We start from the raw sequence: 25,394 nt of genomic DNA on the forward strand, positions 1-25,394 counted from the left end.
TTTTTTTTTTTTTTTTTTTTTTTTTAATGCCAATTTATATTTTGAGACACTTGGGGCACAAGCAGAGAATAAGCATTCCAAAGCGATGGCTGTGTTAGGGCAGACTTTCTGCTAAGGTGGAAAATGCAGGCTGGGCAGCTGTGCCCCGTCAGGCAGATGTGGGTGTTTGGGAATTCTGGCAGTTAGAGTGCCTGCCCTCTGTTAGTTTCAGCTCGCATGTATTGGATTTGGGGGAAGGCATCTCAGAGTGGGGGGAAAAAAAAGATAAGAAAAAAAAAAAGAGACTTTTAAGTGTTCCACAAACATGATTTTAGTTCATCTGAAAAAAAAAAAAAATAGAGGGGGGGGAATGAAAAAAAAATCCCTCACATCTCATATTGCCCTGCTTTTGACAATTACCCCAGCAACTTCAAATAGAAACCAAGACAAAAATAGAATCACCTCCTCTCATTCTTAGCTATTAATACATAATAATCTCTAAGGAAGAGGAAAAAATAATATTCTGCCTCCCCTGAGATATTGCCCCCAGGCCTGCCCTTCTCTCTTGCAAAGAACAATCCAGTTATTTTGATAAAAGCTGTCAACAAAACAGTGAAACCAAATGTATACCCTAATATTTATTGAGAACCTACTATGTGCCAGGTACTGTGCTGAAAGCTGTCAACATTAAGCATTATTATCTCACTCAATCCTTATAGCCACTTTTCATGACTACAGTTGACCCTTGAACAATGCCCCACTTTCTGTGCTATCAAAAATCAGAATATAATGACAGCATGTTGATCTCCATTTTACCAAGGAAGAAATGGAGGTACACACTGCTTAAGTAACTTGCATGAGACACAAGTGCAAATGGCAGAGATGAAATTAAAGTTCAGGTCTACCTGATTCCAGAGTGAATGTGAAATATTATGCACAGAACCTAACTTCCTGTTCATATGCTATTTTAACATTTTTTCTTTGAGAATTACACACACACACACACACACACACACACACACACACATACACACAAATAGAAAGATCTAAGAAAACAAACAAAAATAAAAGCTACTCATTCTAAACTGATTGAGTCTTTATAAATGAAGTCCTTTATCTTAATGTGTTCCCTTTTGAACCACAGTCTCCTATAGAGTTGAATTTATAGAAACCTTTTACATTCCATAGCTCATTTTATCCCCCTAAGTACTCTGGGAAGTGAAGAAGCTATTGCTAGTACCATCAGAAGCTGGGAAAGCTGAGAAACAGAATAGGTGACTCTAGGAACAAAATTTCAAAGATAAGTCTAGATTCAGATGTACTGACTCCCAGATCCCCGCTCCTCCCACCTGACCAGATTGTCTCTCACTATGAAGCACAATTGAGAAGCCACGCATTTGTCTACCTACCTCTTATCCTAAGTGCCTGGAGCAGAATGGAGGCTCAATAAACACTGAGTGAGTGAGTGAGTGAGTGAGTGAGTGAGTGAGTGAGTGAGTGAATGAGTGAGCAAGCAAGGGAGTGACTGGACCAATCTACTAACCACCCAATCTTATGTGGCATATCTACTCTTATCTTAAAGATGGGAAACATCCCAAAGGGCCAGGTGACTCTCAGTCTCATCAGTAGTTGCTGGCTGAGTAAGAGCACAACCCAGCCTTCCTGACTCCCTGGTCCATGTTCACTGCTTCTGGTCTCCCAAACTGGGGTCAACTTTTGCCCCATCAGTTTAGTTCTGTGAATTATTCTAGTGTTGAAACATCTAGTACCAAACAGAGTCAATGTGAAATTATATTTGCAGAGCTCCATACAAAATAAATCGTATAATAACATATATATAAAAAAAAAAAAGTATAAACAGATAAGAACTGGCCAAACTGAAATCACTAACCTATTTCCCACCCACGGGCCCCAAAAGAATGGAACCAAGATCTGATGCACAGCCTTGAGTTGATGCTCTGAGATGCCTCTTTGGCTCACCAGAACTTGTATTGTCACATCCATATGTCAGAATAAGCCATCTGCTTTTTAAAATTTCTTAACATACACAATGGCTAACATTTGCAGGAAAAAGCACAGAAATCATTCAAATACAGGCTAGTGTAGATGAATGTCCCTTCACAATACATTTAAGAAAGAGATTTTGAAGTGTCTTCTGGGGTCTGGAATCCTGCTGCTCAATGTGTCCTCACACCAGCAGCATCAGCACAGGCGAGCTTGTTAGAAATGTAAAAATCTCAGGCTTTCCCCAGTCCTACTGAACCAGGATCCACATTTTAACAAGGTATTTCCTAAACAGGGGACTCACATGCACATGTAAGTGTGAGAAGTAGTGGTCTAGAAGCTTCTGATGCTAGTGGGTAGTAATGTTATTTTTAGATTGCCTAGATATCCTGCTCTAGATGCATCTTCTGAAGGTATTTATTTTATAAACACTTTGGTAATGCTAAATATAGACCAGGCAGGATGTTATCACATGCCACATATTAACTCATTCAATTCCCACAACAACTCAATGACGTACTAACTATTATTACATATGGACAGATGAGAGAACTAAGGCACAGAGCAATTAAGACACTTGCCTGAGGTTTCACAGCTAAGAAGTGAAATCAGCAGGATTCCAGGGCAGAGTCTGGCTCTAGAATCTGTGCTGATCATGACTCCTGAAGTCCCCCTGTGCTGTCACTCTCCAGACTGTGTCCTGATTTTACAACTGAAGCCTATCTAGTAACTATATTTAAAAGCAAGGCAGGCTTCGGAGTCTGGCAGTTAGCTGGACCCATTCTCTGAAATGGGCAATTATAAAAGCTCACAAAAATCACTGTTAGTGTTTTATTTAATTTTGGGGAACACTATTAGAATTGAATTATTAAAATACTATTTTTTAAAAAAATTCTCTGTTGACCTTCACTAACATCTCTCTTATTTAAAATAAGTCAGTAGAAAATAAACAGGGCTATGAGAGATGGCTTATTTTAGATTATATTCTAGGAGACACAGGAGCTTTCCATGGAAAAAAAAGCACAATTCATTTAAACTGTAAGCAATGCCATTTTGTACTTATTAACAGTTACCCGGTGGAACGGAAGGTCTTTACTTCCATTGAGAGCTATAATAAAGAACTGCAAGAAAGCTCATGAATGAATGATTTTCTCATACTGCATTACTGTGCAGAATGGAGTTTCAGAATAATTTGGATGTCACCTGAAATAAGAAATAGATTTACTTTAGATTATTCTGAAATTCTTATTTTATGAGAATGGCTTTTATTTCTCATCTGCCAATCCCTTTCTAAATCTCACAGAAGAGTGAATTTCCTTCTGAGCTGTGTTTCTCATCCTCTGTGAAGCAACCTTTTCCTTTGGTAAACCTAAAAATCTTGCCCCTAAGGTTCTTATGCATCTTCTCCTCTACCCCACCCAATTCACTGATGGAGACTTTCTGATACATCAGGCCAGAGAAGATTTAGTCTAGAAGATTTTGTAAAATTGGCTTTCTGTGGTGGGTGTTATGAAAACTGCAGGTATTTTTATTTCCCAATATAAAATCCCAGTATAGTATTAAGTAAGTGTATTCCAATTTTGTGCCAAGCCCTACCCACTGAGCTATAATCCCCTCTTCTACCCTGAGAATCCCTGGTAGAGCAAGTCCATAGGTAACCCATTCCTCTGAGTCCCTCCTGAGCCCCTAATACTCTTGCCATATTTCCTCCTTCTTTTTCTTGGGACCTTCTTCATTTCCCATTTCTAATAGAGCTAATTATCCCCTTTACTGATTTATCTTTCTCTCTTTTCTCTCTAACTCTTTTTCAACTTTGCTACCATTATTGGAATATAGAGTAAAGATGCTGGTATCAGGACTTTGGTTATGTTGGATGAACAAGGAGGTAAGTTGAGATTTCTTCAGTAAGAACAATTTCTCGTCTGAATAAAGTGCATTAAAAAAAATTGTGCAGACACAGGTGGTCATTTTCACACATATGAAACACATAGATGAGTGTGAAGATTCTAGCGTTTTCATCATCTTGCCTTTCTTTACTGTTGAAAAGACTGTAAAGGTAAATGTATGGAAATATTGAGGCCTTCATGATTAAATGAATAGCACTATTCTCCCAGTTATACATGATTTTTAAAAGCAAAAATTATTTGTGTGGTTGAAATTTTAAATGATAGCATTTTGGATAATGTGAGAATTTTCTTAACCCCCTTATTCCCAATCTTTCTGATAAGTTTGATTTTCTTCTATATATATATATCACTGTCCATTTCCTTTGACCATCCTAATTCAGTAGCTGGCAGTTTTGATTTCCAAATCATTATGGGGATGCTTTAAATAACTGGGAGGATCATAGGAGAATGGAAAGTTGAACAAATTGAAATATTAGATCTGTTTTTAAAATTATGGGGATTCTAGAAACAATGGAAATCAGAGGGCCAACATTTTAGTATAGCATCTCTAAGGTGGAATGAAGAAAGATAATACCAAATTTTTTCTTTGTCTCAATATGAGTATTCATACCGTGATGATTTGTTTCATTTTAGCCACAAGTTAGTTATCTGATTTCATTCTGAATTCTTATAATAAACAATTTTAAGAAATTTTTTTATCTTTATTCATATTTTAAGAAAGCATTAAAAAATTCTTCAGAATCACAAAAATGTTTTATAGTGTCAAAGATAAAAATATAAAGCTCACAATAATTTATTCACAAGTGTGTTTATAAAGATCATAAATAAACTTGTAAGTTGTTAAGAATATTTTTACATTTTTATCTTTGTTTATTGGGGTACCATAAACAAACTCGAAGCATAAAGCTCAAGCTGGGAAAAACTTTGCCATGCTGGTAAAAGACATAAAGCATTTTTCTAAAATCAGAGAGCATTTGCATATCATCAGTGAAAAGAACAAAAACTAAAATAAAAATAGATGTAAATTATAAACCATCAATTTACAAATAGACATATGAAACCATGCTTCATGCAATAGCAACAATGAGGTACCATTCTGTAGCAGACTGACACAAATATTTAAAATTTATAATAACCAATCCTATGAATATATTGAAAAACAGAAACTCTCATTCTACAGATGGGCACTACAGACTAATAAATGTTTGAAGAGTAATTTTTAAAAAAATGTATTGTATTGATTTGCTTCAGAGAGCAAGGGAGAGAGAAAGAGAGCTAGAAATATTGACAAGAGAGAAACATAGATCAGCTGCCTCCTGCACACCTCCCACTGGGAATGTGCCTACAATGAAGGTTCATGCCCTTGACCGGAATCCAACCTGGGACCCCCCCAGTCCACAGGCTGATGCTCTCTCCACTGAGCCAAACCAGCCAAGGCTTGAAGAATAATTTGATATCTTCAAATTTTGAAGTGCACCCATTTTTCACCAAAGCATTCCACTCAGCATTGTACACTACAGATGTATATTGACAATTATATAAAGAAAAATGTATCCCTGACTGTTTTGGCTCAGTGAATAGAGCGGCAGCTTGCGGACTGAAGGGCCCCAGGTTCAATTCCAGTCAAAGGCATGTACTTGGTGGAGGACACATCTCCAGTAGGGGGTGTGCATGAGGCAGCTGATCGATGTTTCTCTCATCGATGTTTCTAACTCTCTATCCCTTTCCTTTCCTCTCTGTAAAAAATCAATAAAATATATTAAAAAAAAAACAAAAAAAACAGAAGAAAATGTACATGCCTTAACCTGTCATCATATAAAACTGGACACAGCCCAACTCTCTGTCAGTAGGGAGACCAACTAAATGAATTATGGTATGGCCATAAAAATATATAATCTGCAATCATTAATTACAGGGCAGGTGGGAGGGGGGCAGGCAGGGACTGAGAAAAAGCTTATCTTTGGGGTCCTCTGGAAAGCTGGATCAAGGAAAGAGGGAGGAAGAGTAGGCAGGGAGAGCCTTCTGACTATGATGTGGATCTGACATGAGAGAAGAGAAGGGAAGAATCAGGATTGGGTAGGAAGGGTCTCAAAAGCAGGTCTGCTCTGAGAACATCTCAGCCAGGTGGGGAAGCCCAGCAGCAAAGATTACCCAGAGAACAGCCTCGTGTTGGGCAGGAATGTCTCAGCTCTAGTAGACCCATTGTGCTCAGCCATTGGCAAGAAGCATCTGGGAAGAGCATGGCTTCCATGTAAATGCTGTGGCAGATTCCATAGGTGCAGCAGCTGGAGGTGTCAGCTAATTATACTCCTCCTGGCAGGGTTTCTCTTGAAGGCACATCTGAGGGGCATACCCTCATGGCTGTCATGTAAGGACTTATGTTCTATGTTATTTACTTGATTCAAGTGTTTCAATAAATATGCACCAATCAATCCATAAAAATCAAGAAAAAATTTTTTGAAAATCCACCCCAATGCTTCCCCCCGCAAATTTGAATATATTGTACAAATTATCAAAATATACATATGCAAATAAAGGAGTCTAATGGAATTGTATTTTGAGGAAATTGTAATGGTTGTGGCAGTCTTCAGAACTCACCCAATGAATTTGCTATAATTGTAATTTACTGGCTTGATCTCTAACAGTGGTACAGACTGAAACTCGAGATGCATCAAAACACTGTTGTTTGTTTTTAAATTAAGCATCAGATGCCCATATAGAAGAATGGTACCTCATTTCCAGAGCTAAGGTGATACATATACATTCAAGTAATTAGCAGTTCTACCTTATTAACTCTATAATTAACATTTTGTATGTGAGGGGATGGGAAAGGGAGCATTACAATAGGAGGAAAGGTTAGGCAAAAGTGTAGGAAAATTTCTCTTATCCCCCCTAACTATAAAGCACTAACATAAAAAACATAGAAGATAATATATACAAATCTGGTATCAACAAGGGAGAAAGGTAATAGCATGCTTACTTGAGTTGCGAAGTTTGATTGTACTTTGATGAAAAAAATATAGAGAAAAACGTTGCTGGAATTGTCATACAAATGCAAAAATATATTATTCTTAGCAAATGATTCCCAGAAACATCTAAATATTATTCTCTAAGAAGTAACATAGAATAGAAGATTTTCCCCATGAGATAGTTAATGTTCTCAGCTAAAACATTTTAAATGTGGCTACACCATAGTAACGGCTGAATTCCTCAGTTAAATGTACTTCACACATTCCATTTATACTATCATAGGAAATGAGCACCTTTTAAAATGACAAATGAGCATAAGTCAACAACTATCTTCACTGCCATCATAAATGCATTTTCATTCTGCATATGCTGTGTTTAGTTGCTTAGATCAGTAACTGCTTTAAAATTTCTCTCCAGTGATGCTCTAGTACTTCTGTCTGTGCTGAACACCAAAGGTGTTGGCCATTTCAACTCTGCAGGTGCACAGGAGTCTCTGGAAACAGCCATCCTTCTGAAGTACCGTTCCAGGTTGTCCAGCTAAATGGTTGCATTCAGAAATTCCTTACTGGATTCTTGTTTTATACCCAGGTCTCAGGAGACACCAAGGAGCATGACAGACGGCCCTGGAAATGTACTGAGTCCTGGGACTTTTCTTTTCTCCAAGAGAAATTCCCATGGAACAACCTTAACACTAATGTGGGATGACTTAACCTTTCACTTCCTTATCTCTTGTTCCTTTTGTTGGTCTTTGCTGGGTTGTATGTTTGTTTCAATGCTGAAGCTGCAGCTCTTGGGGAAATCCCATGGAGTCAACTCTGAACAGTAAAATTACTAACCCCTTGCCTGGAAGAGTAAAGGCAAAGTCAAGCCTCGTTCAGAGCACTTGCTGACTTTCTGCAAAGGTGCATGACACGACCAGGTAGCATTTGTGAGAACATTCCTCTTTCTAAAGTCCACTCACAAATATGTAATGAATGACTAAAGCTGCAGCTGTCCAATGTTGCAGCCATATGTGGGTATTTAAAATTTTTTTTTAATGGTTTCCAAATGCTCATCAATGCAAAATGAAAATCATACAGGCAGCATCTGTCTTCTAACTGGATATACTCACGAAGGCTTGTATACTGGCTAATAGCATTGATAGTTTGCTGTTCTTCTACTATTTTTTTTTATCAGGTTTAGAATTCTAAAGGCCCCATGATGCCTTACTTAAGTAAGATGAGTAGAACAGATGCCTAAACTTGGATCCCTGCATATCCTGCCATCAGTGGATCTATTACAAATAACCTGTCATCCAAACATGACAGAAGAAAGTTCAAGTTCTTGCCCCAATAGGTGTTATCTAGATAGTGTTATCTCCTGGAATACCTCTTCTGACCCAAAATGTTACTCTCCTCCCCAGCTCCAAGAATAAAGAGCAACAAGCCAGAAAGCAAACTTAGGGAGGGAAGGAGCAATCAGCCCTGGACAATGCATTGCACCAGCCTCTGAGATGCTGCTGTGCCCCTCAGAATGGAATGAAGATATCGGTTATTTTCAAGCATTTCCCGAGAAATGCCTTCATAGAAAGTATCAGTGTGTTATGAAGTCATCATATGCCTAACATATCCACAAATATAATTCGGTACACCCTAAAAACTAATATTAAAATTATCTGTGAGAAAATGGTTCCACAATATTTTTTAAATTAAGCGTTTGACTTAACAAGTATATAGAGATATACTTAACTCACATATCTAAGTTTTCTAAATCAACTTTTCTAAAAGCGCTTCAGAATTCTCTCTTAGCTATGACCTTGCTGAGCAAGCCAGCAGCCATGGCAGAACCCAGCTCTCAGAATATGGATTTGGACTCACTTGGTTTTATCTTTTCATTGGAATTATTTACTTCAAAAGCCCAATGCTGGTGGACCGATTTTTCTGTTATCTCCCAACCCCTGAAGGCACAGTGAGTGGGGCTCCTGAAATAGAGTCAGAGAGTTAATATTTTGATCAAGAGCAAATACAAATCTGTATGAACATCAGCTGTCATTGAGTCCAATAGGCTTTTTTCCCTCTGAGCCCAGACTCTCCAATCGCATCTCAACCCAGGATACCAGGAAGCCATTGGGATTTGGTCCCCCCTATTTTTGTCTGAACTTAACATGGCTTTTCCTTTGATGATGTTGATTGGTTCCCCCTCAACAATCTCTTCATTTGTTAGTTAATTTGATCAACAAACTAATTTATTGCATTGTTAAAGGGAAATTGAAATGAAGTCTTTTAAAAAGTACAAAATCTTCTGGGATGTAAAGAATTGCTTTTACTATATATATATATATATATATATATATATATATATATATATATATATATACATACATATTTTGGGGGGAGGGGGGATTTTTTTCAGAATTTTCTTAAAGACCTTCTTACTATTATATCTGTATTTATTCAGCAAAAGGTCACTAGTACTACACTGTTATTCTTCCAGCTACTCAATGCTAGAGAACATTGAGATTTTGTTTTTATTGGTCATGTGAAAAGCATAGCAGAAACAGCACATTCCTAATAATCTGAATTTTGTTCTTCAACCTCACAAAAGAGAAAACAACAGGCTTTTATTTTCCAAATGGACAGTCTCCCCAGTTTGGGTCACTAATGAACCTTTGTTTTTCAGAATGTTAATCCCACTGTACCATTTAATGTGAAATTGTTTTTTAGGGAGTATTTATACCCATAGACCAGAAGTGTATTTATCAGTTTAATTCTAATCCTGCCCTTATTCCAGGAAGCATAGGCATGCATGCACGCAAGTATAGATGAAAAGAGGAAAGGACAGATAATTAGGTTTTATAATTGGACAACCAATTGCTGCCTTCCTGTAATGGTCTTAAAAGCTGTTTTAAAAATCCTTTCATTGAATTTGTAGTTGACTCAATTTGGAGACATAATTTTTGAAAAATTAATCAAGTTTGTGTATGTAACTCTGGCAACCTAGAAGTACAATTCACTTCCATGGCTATTGATCTATGTCTCATACACCAAGGTCAGCTTTGCTGGCAGCGATGACTCAGTACTGTTCTGTGTTCCCATCCATCACTCCTCTAAAGACTCATGCACTCATTTTCCCTGCTTTCTGCTGGAAATTGGGATCTATCATGTCCCCCATGGTAGAGAATGGGAGTTCAAGGGGCAGAGATGTGAAATGCCTTTCAAAGCCTCAATAACAAGTAAGTCATAGGATGAGAGGATGAATTGATATGTCCCAGGACTTGTAACATTGTGTGCTGATGGTGCCTGTTTTTACATCTTCAGTGAATTGCTATGAATTAAGTCCAGTACTCAAAACTGAGAGCTGCCCATGTGCTGCCTTTGGCTAGATGACCACACCTGGGGGGGGGGGGGGAGATAGAGGAGAGAGGGAAGAAGAAGATCTGGAAACCATTGTTAATTATCACTTTAGTTGATAAAAAAGAAAAAGATGAATAGGTAGATTCTACCTCTTACCCTTACTTGGTTGAGGATGCTTAAAACTAAGATAGAGACATTTTTAAGGTTGAAGCAAATACTTTGTTTAGTAGCATTAAATCTGAATGCCTAACATAAATTAACACCGTTTTTCATTCTCTTGGATTTCACTGGCATCTGAGTAGGTGAATCACTGTGGGGGTTTTTCCTGGATATTCAGAATCAAAAAGGCCTAAGCTATCCCATCTTGTCATGTCTGAATTGCAAACTATTTTGAGCATTCTTTTTGTTCGTTTCCTTCCACCCATGCCTGTATAGGGCAGCCCGAAGCAGTCTACAGCAATGCATCCTCTCAGACAATGCATTGTAATATCTTTCTCTTCCAAATTCTGTTTCACGTAGTCATTTCTCATGTTGTGTTGGAAACCCCCCAAAAAATTCATTCCACACTGTCATCCCTTTGTCCTAACCAGAACAACTCGATCGTGTCGAAGAAGGCATGAACCATATCAACCAAGACATGAAGGAGGCCGAGAAAAATTTAAAAGATTTAGGGAAATGCTGTGGCCTTTTCATATGTCCTTGTAACAAGTAGGTACTGGGTACCAGCTCTAATCTGTGGCGTCCAGTTTTCTTTCTTTCTTTCTTTCTTTTTCTTTTTTTAATGTCAAAGTGAGTGTCTGAAGTTTTGTCTTTTTTTTCTTTGTCCTTTTCCATCTGCTTCATTCTGTGGGGATAAAATACTTGTATTTAATCAGAACAACTGGAACGCATTGAGGAAGGGATGGACCAAATCAATAAGGACATGAAAGAAGCAGAAAAGAATTTGACGGACCTAGGAAAATTCTGCGGGCTTTGTGTGTGTCCCTGTAACAAGTAGGTGCTGCCTGCCTGCCTGAAGCTTTGGTTTCCCAAGGCCCATCTCCAAGCCTTGACAAGCTCATTCCCGCCAGGCACTAAGGCAGGATGAGCATGTGGCATGCAGAACAGATCAATACCGTCTCCGATGCATTCATCTCATAGCCTAGATGATATTAGTGGGAGTTACTGTCTATGCATTAAAAATCAGGCATACTACAGTGAAAGCTTCACTGTCAGCAACTTTTATAGACAAACGTTTCAACATTTTCCAGAAAGTGTACTTTGACACAGAGGCTAGCCTCAAGAAAGAGACACCCAATGAACTTTCTTTTCTCATGACCCCAAAAGCCAAAATTGCAGATTTAGAATAGACTGGGGGTAAATTTGAAAGAGGAGAAGCACATATATCAAGGGTTGATATTTCAGAAGCAAGACTCAGGTAATTTGGCCCAAGTAAGCATTCTATAAATTAGTCTATGACAATGATAACCCCTTTCAACTGCCTACTAGTTGCCAAACATAATCAGCGATTAGACAAGAGATGCCACTGTTATTCTCAAAACAGAGGCCAGGAGTCCTTCAGCAAGAAGTACTCAAGCCTCACCCAAATTGGACCCATCCCTCCCAAATTCCTCCTCTTGGAAGATCTACCTGTACACCGTCTGAAATGTTGAAATGTGTAGATTTTGCATGCACAACATCACAAAACATTCAACTGTTCTCAAGGTTCTGCAACGCTTTTTTTTTTTTTTTTGGAATGTAGCAGAAATGTGACATGTGGTTATAAAGGTTTGCAACAGAAGGAACCTGAAAATGAGGGTTCTGGAAGATAGTTTCATTTGACTAGCAGTGGAAAAAAATGCATGAGTGGTTGTCCAACATGCATTTGGAAAATTAAACCCATTACCTGATCTCCCTCACATCTCCCATTTCCCTTTGAACAGAAACCTTTTTTCCTAAAAACTCTCCTGGTCCTAACTTTTAGAATAGAAATCAATGTCATTTATAGCTGATTATATGACCATTCACATCCTTTAAACTTTGAGGCTGATTTAAAATATCCCACTTCCTGTTTAGGAGGGGGAGGGGCTCAATTTACAAATAAATTCAAAACTTTTTTTAAAAAAGAGAATGATTTACAGTAAAGCCTGATTAACTGGAATCTAGCTAACTGGAACCCTCAAATGTATTTATAGATTTGCTCCCTTTCATTACTGTCAAAAAGAGACAAATGAACCAATTCCAGGGAGGAGGAGAGAGAAATCACATCAGGGATTGAAAATGGACAATCTAGGTAGTTTGGATTCTCACACTCAGTCTCCATTCTATAACCTCCAATCGAAGAAGACCAAACAATGAGTTGATTGATCTTCTGCGTAAAGGCCATCAGACACATCAAGAGAAAGTGTAATTAATAAAAGATTCAATCGCGTTCACTACCCTAAGACAAAAATAGGAAAGTGGCTCAAGAATCTAACTGATAATCAGCAATCACCCCTGAAACAAAATTTTCCTCATGGCCACTATTAATGAAGAAAGTTATATAATTCACCAAAATGACTCATTTCAAAGCATTCCAGTTAGTCAAGATTTAACTGTATAGCCATAAGTGGCCACTTGCCACGGGTGAGATTTACACCTGTTTTGTGATAATTCCAAAAGATACATTCTTCCCATTTATCAACTGTGTGTGGAGAAAGGGTGGAGGCAGGCCCCCACCCCCAGGATGTATTCTAATGTTGAATGAGATGATGGCCCCTGTGAATTTCCACATATTAGTTGGCACCAATTCCTTATTGCACAAGAGACCCTCACTGAGCTTCAAAGCTTGACCGAAGTGTTCCCTATTGTGTGTAAATAATGCTGTAAAAACCATGTGTCACAATGCAGTGTCTGGTGGTGCCCTGGACTCTCTGGGGGCTTCGCCCTGTCTCGGCATGTTTCCAAGGATTATGATAGATGTACGGCAGTTATGTGAGTCTATGTGCAGCATTGTGAGTGCAGTGATTTGCCTTCTTTCAGAAACGCAAACTTTTCCTACCCTCTTGACTTTGCCAAAGATGGTATACCAGACATTTACATAGCAGAAAACATCACCAGGTCCATGTAATTTCTTTTAATGTGAGGAGGGAGGGGACAGGGAGTTGGGGACAAAAAACAAAATCAGATGCTAAGCTCCATTAAACTAGTGTTTGCATCCTGTCCCACTGAGTGGGCCCACGGGTCTTTAGTGCAGTAAAATTTGACTGCTCTAAGGGCTCTACGCTAGATTGTGGGAGCTACTGAGGCACCATTTGTAGAGTTTTCTAATTTGTCTTCAGGGTTGTTTGATCCCCAATCTGCGAGTATTAATATAAGAGCCACAGATGGCTGAGGTTCTCTGAACTAAAAATGGGGGTTGGAGGATTAGAAATCTTTAATAGAAATTGTGAAAAATGGGACCAAAGGAAGTTCTTTTGTTTTTGGACTAAAAAGTGTATGGTTTCTACTATGCAAAGAACCTAAAAACATCTTTGATTGCCTTAAATAACAACCCACCCACCAAAATATGCTGCACATGTTCCTATTGGGCACAACAGGTATGCCTGGATTTTAAGTTTCTCTCCAAGGCAGCTCAGTGAAATATGGCCCGTGGAGGCCACTCTAGTTCCAGACCACTTCCCCTGCCACATCCCAGGATAGTTGGAGGTAGGAGTTTGTACTCACTCCCACCCTGCCCTTGGGCCCGACAAAGAAGCTATTGAAACTGCGTTTCAAATCCTCATGAAGGCTATTACTGTCCTGCTAGTGCCTTTTTTGAGAATGATCAACTTCTGGAGTAGTTTGGCTTAAATGAGAATGCTTCACTTTCTACTCATGCCTGTAGCTGGTGCATGAAGAAGATGTAGAGGGATTACCCTTTTTGGTGCTAGATGGCTTGTTCTCTCTTCTATTTTCCTGCATTCATTTCACTACGCCTCTTTTACTTTTTGTCTCTGTGGACAAAGGTTTGTACATCAACTCTGGATGTATGGTGACTGTTTGGAAGTACCGATATATTATCTAATTCAGATCATGCTAGAGGCAACTCAGAGACCGTCACCCTTGGCCAACCACCAATCCTTTATGTCCTTCATGCAGAGTTGGAATGGTTAGTTCCACACTTGTGTTGGAGGTGGGGGGAGAAATTAAAGGGAATTCTGCATGATAGTGTATAAAAACTTGGTTGAATATGTTTATCTTGATGACAGTGTGTTGCTGTGGTGTGATGTACACACTCTACTTGGCAGTCTTGTTTTGTGTCTGTCTGCCAATATGTTTTCCTGTGTGTTTTGTGTCTCAAAATATAACCATGTCACTGAAATAGAACTGAATGTCCTCCAGCTACCTTAATCCTTGTCTTAAATCCAAACTACAAAAACATGCCAAAACAAGAACAAATTGTGGGCAAAGGTTAGTCTTGACAATTGCAATTGACTCAATTGGACATGAAATGCTGCGTAGCTGAGGCATGGTGGTGGCCAACTGTTTGGGTCCTTATTATGATATATCGGTATTCTCTAATGCCTCAACTTAAAACTCATTCGCTTGGTTCAGTTCTTGGCTTGAAGAGATAACCATTGCTGTGAGCTTGACTCTCCACCATCTTGCCTTGTCACTCACCCTCTTTTTTGCATAGGCTTAAGTCAAGTGATGCTTACAAAAAAGCCTGGGGCAACAATCAGGATGGAGTGGTGGCCAGCCAGCCTGCTCGTGTGGTGGACGAACGGGAGCAGATGGCCATCAGCGGTGGCTTCATCCGCAGGTGAGCCTTGCACAGCCAACACTGTAACAGTTGTCTATTTATGAGTGACAAACAACCCCAACCTGAGTGGTTCTTTAAACAACACCCATTTTATTACTTATGAATCTGTATGTTGGTTGGGTAGTGCTTCTGAGAGCCTAGACTCGTTTATTATAGGCAACTGGGTGTAGAATGATGCAAAATGGCCCACTTGTTTGTTGGGGCTGTCAACATCTGCTAGGGTTGGCGGAGGATGTCAGCAGAGCACCTCTGTTCTCATATCACCTCTCCAGCAGAACAGCTCAGGCATCTTACATGGTGGTGAAAGCATTCCAAGGGGCAGGAACCAATCCACAAGCACTTATCAAGACTTTGCTTGTGTCATATTTGCCAAAGTCTCACCAGACAGAGCAAGTCACATGACCACATGAGCAGCAAACAGGCACCTCATTACATGGGTTTAATTGAACAGAGCTTATTAAAGAAGTTGGTTACAGAGGTGTGGACAAAGTTGATGACAAGCAATGGTAAAGCACTTGTGAATTAGCAATAATAGGAAGAGTCCTGAAGAGACAGAAGGTATCTGTTATCAGAACCCAAGAAGAATGATAGCTGTGGGTACAGAAATGCAGTCACTGCCAAATCTACCAGGAAATGAGAAAGTCAATAGATGTGCCAGCACCTCCCTCCTCTTGCCCTCCAGTTGCTCACTGGACATTTGCAAAGCCCTCTGGAAGTCAGAAGGTAAGAAAACCTGAGTGATGTGGTTGTAGAAAAGTCAGCCTCTTGGGGCAGAGAGAAATGGTCATAGAACAGGTCTGGGCAAAGAGACAATAATGAGCATACCTGGCTTCTTATTAATCATTTCTTTTGAGATCTGGAAACCAAAGCCAGCTTAAATATTGATTTTTAAAAACCTTAAATTAGCCCTTGCTGGTTTGGCTCAGTGGATAGAACACTGGCCTGTGGACTGAGGATCCTGGGTACAATTCCAGTCAAGGGCACATGCCTGGGTTGTGCACTCATCCCCAGTAGGGGGCTTGCAGGAGGCAGCCAATCAATGATTCTCTCTCATCATTGATGTTTCTATCTCTTCCTTTTCCTTTCTATCTGAAATCAACAAAAATATATATATATATTTTAAAAATCTTAAATTACACAGATCTACCAATTCAGAAATCAGCTTTCAGGAGACCAGAAAACAAATATAGTAACAAATATTCCTGTTGTTAAATAGAAAAAAACAAAATGATCTCTTTTTATATGCTAATATACCAGGACTCAGCAGCAACTATGATAGCTGCTTGTACAGTTATCTTTACCCAGGCCACAATGTTGCCCACCAGTAACCCAGGTTCAAGAGATAGTTCACTCTCAGCTATAAGGTCTAGATATCTACCTCAAGCCTCACAGGTGGCAATTCTATTCCTGTTTCTACCTGCTCCCAGAGAAACTAGATGGAGACCTCAGTCCTGGCTGCATATTAGAATGACTGGGGGAGATTTTTTTTTAAATACAAGTGCCTGGACCTAATCTACACCAATTGAATCAGAAGCTCTAGAAATGGGACTCAGGTATCTATAAGTTTTTAAACTCCTCAGGTGGTTCCAATGCCCAATCGGGGCCGAGAACTACTGAACAGAAAGTATGCCTTAGCTGTTGATGATCATTTAAATAAGTTTCTCTTCTAAAAGAAGCTGAAAGTTTCCCCTTTCGTTTTCTCTGGACAAGGTTGTTTTCAAATGCTTAACAGAGTACAATGGGGGGGGGGGGGGGGGGGGAAGGATTTTAAGCCCTCTGATCATTTTTTGCCCATCACCATCTGTACGGGAAAATGTTATTTAGTCAGAACATTCTGGAGTACCTACCATTTGCAATAAAGAGTTACTGTTTCACTGCTTTTCACTTTCAAGCTGAGCTATAGAAAGAAAGATGGTAAGGCACTTAGAGAACCTACTCCTTTCTCCCCACTCAAACTGGAACAAAACCTCTTAGCACAGTTTTTTGTTGTTGATTTTTTCGTTTGAAATCATCCATTCACAATGCCACCAAAAATGCCATAGCATTGAAATCTGAGCAAATAAAAGTCATCTTGAACAAGTAGCTCCCTGTGGAGCCCTTGGGAGCAAGTGGGATTAAGGGGTAGATTGAAATGAACATTACTCTTCCCATTGATGTTGTTCCCAAATGGGAAAGAAGTTGAGCAGAGAAATTCACTGACTTCACACAATGAGCTTTTCTCTCATTTAGAATTTTACTCTTGGAGATTTAGGTTGACATTTCAGAAAGAAAAATATGGTTTCTAACTAGTTCCATCTTCATTCTCTGACCAAGAAACATCACAACTAAAAATAATTTTCTTTTTTAAACATGAAAATTTGGATACACATTTGAAGGGAGAAAATAATGTGTTGGTGGAAATGAAAGAGGTAGCTAAAGTAATCTATTTAATAATAGAAATTCTTTAAAAATGGGAATTCAAGGGTTTAAATGCACTTAAAATTATTTTCAAATACAATAAAATAAAATAAATAAAAATTATTTTCTAGTGTATAAAAGCTAAATATTGTTATCATATTGAATGGAGATTTTAAATAGGTAAGATTGATACCTAGAAGTCTATGGATTTTTTCCTAAGTTTTGGATCCTTGGTATTCAAGTTGTTTTTCCTCACCCTCTATCCACTAAAAATTGCTGTTTCATTTCCAGGGTAACAAATGATGCCCGAGAAAATGAAATGGATGAAAACCTGGAGCAGGTGAGCGGCATCATTGGAAACCTTCGTCACATGGCCCTGGATATGGGCAATGAGATTGATACACAGAATCGCCAGATCGACAGGATCATGGAGAAGGTAAGCATGTGGCAGTCAGCAAGATTCCATTGTTCATTACTTCTGAACTAAACACTGAGAAAGTGTGAGGGGCCTAATGAGACCCTCAAACCATGGCATTGGATTCAGACACATTGGTAGATGGAAAAATTCAGCAACAGATAAGTAGAAGATAGAATTTAATTTAGCAGATATTCCTCAGAGGCACCTCTATTTCCAGCATGGTGCTCAGCATCACAGGGCATATAGAGATGAGAATGATACCATCCATCTGCCAAGAAACTCACAGCCTAGAGGAGACTGTTAGCTTCCAGAAGAATTTACTGCCACAGAAAATATAATTCACTGAGCGAGCCACGCATAAAATGCTAAGAAGTTTAGATGAAGGAAGATTTCCAGGTTCAGAGGATGGGAAAATCTAAAAAGAAAAAGGAAATCGAACTTGAACTGAGTTTTAAAGGATGATTAGGAACTAGTCAGTGGATATGACTTAGGAATAAAATCAGGAAATGGGGAAAAGAGTAATTAGTTTAGGCAGAAGATGAATATAAGCTTTGATTTTTATAAATGCCAAAGTTTTAATGATAGTTCTAAAAGGCTCAGATTCCATTTCCAGCCAACAATACACATGTCCAGTTTTCAATGTGAGAAACATAATGTGACAAGGTTGAATTCACACAAGGACACCAGATATGACTCTGTAACTGAGCCAATAGGGTCACAAGAAGCATAAGGAAGAGTGGCAAGAGTAGAATGGGAAGGAGTGTGTGTGGGGGCTTGAGATTAGAAGGAAAGAGAAAGAAACATTGGAGGGCTTTTATAAAAAGGACACCAAAACCTAATATTACACATTATCTAAATCTGACATTGTTTCTGTATCCTTGTATTGCAACCCTCCCCAGTCAGGAGAATCTTGATTAATGCTTAAAATTTTTTTAAATACCCTAATTCAAAAGAAAAAAATATATAGACACATTATAGGTTTAATCATAATTGTGTATCAATTCTAGTTGGCTGAGCTTAAAATGCATAAATTTATTCCCTGGAAGATATTGAAGTTTTCCACCTGAGCCCCTTTATTTCCTTTTAACAATTCGTTCTACTTTCATGAATAAAGAAGGATGTTTTTGAGATCTCTTGAATCATAAGGCTAAATACTCAGTTTCTTGCTACCCAAGCAGTCTCCACTGACTTGAAAAAGGAATGAGTAGACATAAAGGAAACACTTTGCCTTTTTGTATCCTGAGGGCTCCATATTGAAAGTATCTGACTGCATAATATTTTGCCTGATCAATATTGAGTTACTCAAATGTCAGTGTTGGTTGGCGAAATGCTTGTGCTTTACTTATGTTTATAAGTCATGACATATTTACCATTGTTTAGAGCCTTTGATATGCTGAAGCTTTTAAGGCTGAGCAAATCAATAGATTTTAGAATGATACTGAGAGCTTGAAAAAGCACTGGAGCTAACACAAACTGACCTAACCCATTATGGCCCAGAAAAATACACTAAGAAGTAATTGCTGAACTACCTTCCAACAGAAAAATGATTTTAAAAAACAAGTAGTCATTTTCTATTCATGGATTCAATTTACTCAAAAGATGTAGGGGGATAATGTATTTCTAACTCAATTAGAGTTCCAGAGGAGAACTTTTACTAAGAGAGAGGGGTCAAACTTCATTGATAGAATTGGACGCGAAGCAAGAAAAAATGTTCCTGGAAAGGCAAGTGGCACTTTAATTCTGCCACTTCAAAATTCTAGCTTTATTCTTCAGGGAAACCCTTTCATTCTGGGCCCAAATTTACTATGAGGACAAAGACATATAAAGCTACATGGTTTAATCCAAAGTCCCGGTGGGAAACAGTCATATGGTTTGTATTGTTCCTTGAATGCTAAATTGCTTAAAAAGTAAGGAGGGGTTTAGTTGCCTTTGAATAACTAGCTCCCTCCCCAACCCCATCCAATTACAATCTGGACATGACTTAGTTAGAACCCATTTTTAACCCAGCACTGCCCTCAACTAATACATGTTATATGAGCTTCACAATTGTTAACAGACTTTCACCTTCTCATGTAAGTTTGCACTTCTGTTAAAAGGAAATGTTGGGCAAAGATCTCTAGAATACCTAAGATTAAATTAAAATTACATGAATTAAGAGAATTTTATGATGTTTTTCTCATATTCTCTCATGACCCCAACAACAACCTTCATCCAATTCCATCAGTAATGATCCTTCCTTATCATCTGGATTAATAATGAAATTTGGGGAGTTCAAAGCAACTTTCACTATATCCCCAAGGACTCTCAAGAAATTACTTTGCCTTTTTAAAAACCTTGCTTTCTAATTCAGGATATTTATATATGCAGGTGGGCAAAAGTAGGTTTACAGTTTGTATGGAAAGTAATACAATAATAAATACTATAAAAATAAACTGTAAACCTACTTTTTTTGGTCCACCCTTGTATAAACTCTTACAAGGTTAAAAAGGTACCATTCTTTCAGAAAACTAAAATGGGACAAGACTATATAAGATATTTTTATGGAGTTGTTGCCAAGGAAAAAACTTATAGATATGCAAACTTCAGTTAAAGCTGTCAGTGAGCCCCAGCCAGTTTGGCTCAGTGGATAGAGCTTCGGCCTGAAGACTGAAGGGCCAGATTCGATTCTGTTAAAGGCACATGCCCCGGTTGCAGGCTTGGTCCCCAATAGGGGGCTTGCAGGAGGCAGCTGATCAATGATTCTCATCATTGTTGCTTCTACCTCTCTTTCCCTCTCCCTTTCTCTCTAAAATCAGTAAAAAAAAAAAAAAAAAAAAAAAAAAAAATATATATATATATATATATATATATATATATACATTTTTTAAATAAATAAATGAAATTGTCAGTGGTAGATGTCACGCCTGATGAAATATAGTGAGTGTGCCGTAGCACTCCTCAGATTCTCCCATCAACTGGCAAACATGGCATTTGAAAACTAAGATCTTGGGTCCAATGGGGTTTTCCTGCTTCATGACCTTTATTTTCTCATCTGAAAGATAATAAGAAAATAATTCAAACCTGGGATCAGAACTGGCTGCCATGATAGGTAATGAGCCTCTAGTTCCGCAGGTCTCAGCTGTGGCCTAAAAACTACCTGTCATGGTCTGAAGTTGAGATTTCCAGAGTGTTCAGAAGGGCTGGCTAAACAGTTCCTTCTAATTCTCTTACTGGCTTTCCAGTGGGCATCTTCACTTTCCCACAAGGGCAAGTCTTGGGCATGCCGGCAAGTTCAGGATTCTCTAAATAGAAATAAGAAATTGAAGGGGCTGCATTCCACAAATACAGTTCTAAAGTACCTATGATTAAAGCATAATATGCTAATTAGGCAGCCAGCCAAACAACCTTCCAGATCACCTTCTGGACGAAGCTGGGGCTGAGAGGGCCGAGCCCCTTGAATGAATTTCGTGCATTGGGCCTCTAGTATAATTAGAATAAACATGGAGCATTCTCCAAATACCAGGAAGACACCTCGAAGAAGGTTACCTCAGGATTTTCCCCCCCAAAAAAGTACTAATTTTGTTACACCAATAATAAAATGGTACCTTTTGTGTCAGATATAATATGGGCTGGAATTTTGATTTGCTTCAGAAAGAATTTAAGTGGAAATCAGATGCTCATTGAACTCAGGTCTGTTCCAGCTCCTCCCAAATCCTTTAAAGATATCCAGAGTGATCATGTGCTCTACTTCAGATTATCCTCTTGCCTCACCAGGTGAAGCTCACCGCTACATTTTTAATGCAGGAGGCCCTAGGATATTTGCCTCCAGAAATGCCACCTATTTTGAAATGGATTTTTTTTTTTTCATTGAGCTTTTCTCAGGCTGGGAAAAATAGCACAATTCAACTTGTAGAGCATTGCACATTGACCTGAGCTTGTAATTTTCCTTTGCATCGAAGTGTCATTGTTTCTGATAGGATTTGTAGCTGAAGAAGGAAGATTTGAGAGCCAAGTAAAATTGGAGAGAATATCATTTTTCAAATTAGGAACCCAAGGCCCAAAATATGAGTCTGTAGATCAAAACAATCAAGGAAAATTAATGCTCTCACTTGTTTTGAAAGTCAACTCTTGATAATCCAAACATATGGTAGGGAATCATTGCCAGATAATTCAGATAATTCAGAGTTATGAATAACCTAAAATATTTATATTTCTACTCACAAACTGATGTTTGAATATGGATAACTCTAGTATCCTAGGAATTCACAATTAAACTGAATAAAGAAGACCCAACTTGAAAGAAATTGGAACACAAACAGTACTAGATGCAAAATCAGTAATCACTGAATAAATACTATTGATAGAAAAACAGGTCAGTTTTCCTGGAACATTTGTCTTTGCTTCTACTTGCTGCTTCATAGTTTCTCAGTGATGTTAGAAATAATTTATTTTCTGGGGTTTAAAGGTCTAGCTTGGTAGCAGCCCCGGGTTTCATGCTGTATGCACAGCAAAGGTAACTCAAGCAGTGAGGAGATTAATCAAGATACAAAATTATGGTAAATTCACCCATTTTAAAATAAATCAGTTATCAAACTTATCTTCAGAAATGGGGCTGAAAAAATATTAGACATCTCACAAGCAAGCCACGTTTTCACCAAACAATAATAGCAAGATAAGCTATAGCAAGCACTTAATTCGCTAATTTCTGATCCAATGTTTGAAATATCCTTTTATTATCTTTCAGATGAGAAAACCAGGTAATGAAACAGTAAAACCTTATTCTAAGCACATTATGTGTATATACACGGTTCATCCTCACAGCAAACCTAAGAAGTAAAATTAGTGACATAATGATAGGCAGTGTGGACTCGGCTGTTTGCATTTGGCTCTGGTGTCCCCATTTATGGGGACTTATGACTTTAGACAAACTGCCTAAATCCTCTATTCTTGGTTTTCTCACTTAGAGAAAGGAGCTAAAAATATACACCTCATAGATGATGTCAGTCTTGATGTTACTAAAGTTGAATGTATGAAACCTAGTAGACACTCATTCTCATTAGCTGTAATCTTTGTTGCCTTTGACTTAAAGATGAGAAAGCTGAGGCCCCATCATGTTAAGTAATTTACTCAAAGTGACACTACTAGTAAGTTATCCATGATTTGACCCCCCCAACACTAGTGGTAGTAATTCAACTCAATCCAACAGATGTGACTGTCTACCCTAGAGGTCAGTGGGTGTCACTTCAGGAGAGAACAATAAATGATATAACTCTGTCTTCAAAAGGATACTCTCTGGTGGGGAAAACAGCCATGAGACCTAAAATCAAGTATCTATGACAGCGTTTTTCAACCGCTGTTCCGCGGCACACTAGTGTGCCGTGAGATGTTGCCTGGTGTGCCGTAGGTGCAGACAAGACAAGAATTTTATAATTTTCCACTATTTTGTTTACTTAATATTTCATAATAAAGTAATTATAAAATACTTTCTTTGTGTTTATTTGATTCCTATTCAAGAGAATTACTTTATATATAGTCAATATAGGCACAGAGTTAAATTTTTTAACATTTTCTAATGGTGGTGTGCCTCGTGATTTTTTTCATGAAACAAGTGTGCCTTTGCCCAAAAAAGGTTGAAAAACACTGATCTATGATCATGTCCACTTACAGTCATAAGCAACACACACACATACACACACACACAAGGGATCGTCAATTCTGATTGAAGTTTCAAGATGCCTTCACCCAAAAGAGGGCATTTGAGCTGGACCGACAAGGATGAATGAAATGTTAATGGTTAACCTCAAATTTCTTTTCTTTCTCTTTTTCCCAGGCTGATTCCAACAAAACCAGAATTGATGAGGCCAACCAACGTGCAACAAAGATGCTCGGGAGCGGTTAAATGTGCCCACCTATGTTCTTTTCCAAATGCTGTCAGGCAAGGCAGCAACTTCATGCTTTTTTCATGGTATTACCTAGTAGGTCTACATACATACACGCATCAGTCCACCTCCATTGTAAATGTTGTATTGTGTCATCCATCAACTTCCCAAAAATATTGTGTCTTTTGTTCTTTCTGAGTCTCTCTCTTTCCAAAGGTTGTATATAGTGGTCATTTGGTGGCTCTAACTCCCAATGTAAGATGTCTTGGGTTTCATTTTTCTTTTTCTCTCCTCAGTGGCGTTTGCTGAATGACAATTTAAGGAATGTGCTGTTGATTTTTTCAATACAGAGTATTGTTCTTGTAAAACTGTGACATTCCACAGAGCTGCTGCCACGGTCCTTTCTTTGGGTGTTGGGCTCTGAAACTCTCAAAATTTGCTGTCTTTGGTTCCTCCTGGCTGTCATCTGTCTTTATGATTTCACGATTAGACAAATGTGGAATTACATAACAGGCATTGCACTAAAAATGATGTGATTTATGCATTTATGCATGAGAACTAAATAGAGTTTAGATTCCTACTTAATAAAATCTTTCCATGACAGCAGCATACTGATGAAAACACACACACACATGCAACAGCAACAACAAAACAGCAAAGCATGTTCAGTATTGAGACTGTCAAGATTAATTTATACCAGCAAAACTGCAGTAGTGTCACTTCCTTTCTGTCAAGATAGTCTTATTAATCATCATCATCCTTTTTAAAAAAAAAAAAGAATTTTTTAAAAAGATGAATTTGACACACTCACCATTCAATCATTTCCAGCAAAATAAACATTTGGCTGAAACTATGTCAAATGATTGTAATATAGGGTTTGTTTGCTGCTTTTGAAGACTGTGTTTTGAGAAAGCAATCTTGCTTTGAAACAGTGTGGAGATGTAAATTTTCTAAGGCTGACTCTTACTAATCACCGTTTTCCCTGTGATTTGTTATCAGTACAGTTCTCTGTTGCTTAATCTAGAGCTATGCACACCAAATTGCTGAGATGTTTAGTAGCTGATAAACCTTTAAAAATAATATAAATGAATGAAATATAAACTGTGAGATAAATATCATTACAGCATGTAATATTAAATTCCTTCTGTCTCCTCTGTCAGTTTGTGAAGTGATTGACATTTTGTAGCTAGTTTAAAATTATTAAAAATTATAGACACCAAATGTCTGCTTTCACTTCTTCCTGGACCCCATCTGACTTTGCACTCACATAGGAAGAGGAGACCTGGATCTCCTGTCCTATTGCTTCTAAGAAGCCAATTCTGTGTGCTGAGGACACTGTATGGAAAAAACAAACGCGTCTCCTTTAGAGACAATTTCAATGGCAGTTGAAATGTGGCTTGATTTTTATAATCTGTTTCAGAAATATGTGTGTGTAGATTGATTGTTGGCTGTGGGGGGATATATAGTTTTCCAGAAAATAGAAAAAAGGGTGGTGGGGGGGAGAAATCTGTGGTGTTCAGACTTGGCCCTACATAGATTTACGTATATCACCTGTCAATCAACTCTTACTCTTCCTTGCTCCACCCAGTATACTCTCACCAAAATTGAGCCCTCCAGAATCACTAGCACTGCTACCCCAACTTTTTAACAACTTTTTGACATACGTTATAGGTCACCTATTTAAAGTATATAATTCGTGGTTTTTGGTATACTCAGAGTTATACAATCTAATTTTAGAATAATGTCATCCCAAAAAGAAACCTGATT

General features: G+C 38.3%; 1 protein-coding gene across 3 annotated transcripts in view; it reads left to right on the plus strand.

Annotated features, from left to right (window-relative positions):
* SNAP25 (synaptosome associated protein 25) overlaps positions 1-24,848 on the plus strand; it is a 74,195-nt gene extending 49,347 nt beyond the window's left edge. For 2 of the 3 annotated variants that reach the window (XM_036418353.2, XM_036418354.2), the window contains 5 exons: positions 3,820-3,868; positions 11,068-11,185; positions 14,829-14,954; positions 17,643-17,787; positions 23,579-24,848. In XM_036418353.2, the coding sequence (XP_036274246.1) occupies positions 3,820-3,868; positions 11,068-11,185; positions 14,829-14,954; positions 17,643-17,787; positions 23,579-23,647 (507 nt within the window). In that variant the 3' untranslated portion in view covers positions 23,648-24,848. Of the gene's footprint in view, positions 1-3,819; positions 3,869-10,782; positions 10,901-11,067; positions 11,186-14,828; positions 14,955-17,642; positions 17,788-23,578 lie in introns of all 3 variants that reach the window. The other variant, XM_036418355.2, reaches the window with a different exon arrangement.
* The last annotated feature ends 546 nt before the right edge of the window (positions 24,849-25,394 follow it).

The sequence above is a fragment of the Pipistrellus kuhlii genome, unplaced genomic scaffold, assembly GCF_014108245.1.
Source record: "Pipistrellus kuhlii isolate mPipKuh1 unplaced genomic scaffold, mPipKuh1.p scaffold_m20_p_6, whole genome shotgun sequence".
NCBI lineage: Eukaryota > Metazoa > Chordata > Mammalia > Chiroptera > Vespertilionidae > Pipistrellus > Pipistrellus kuhlii.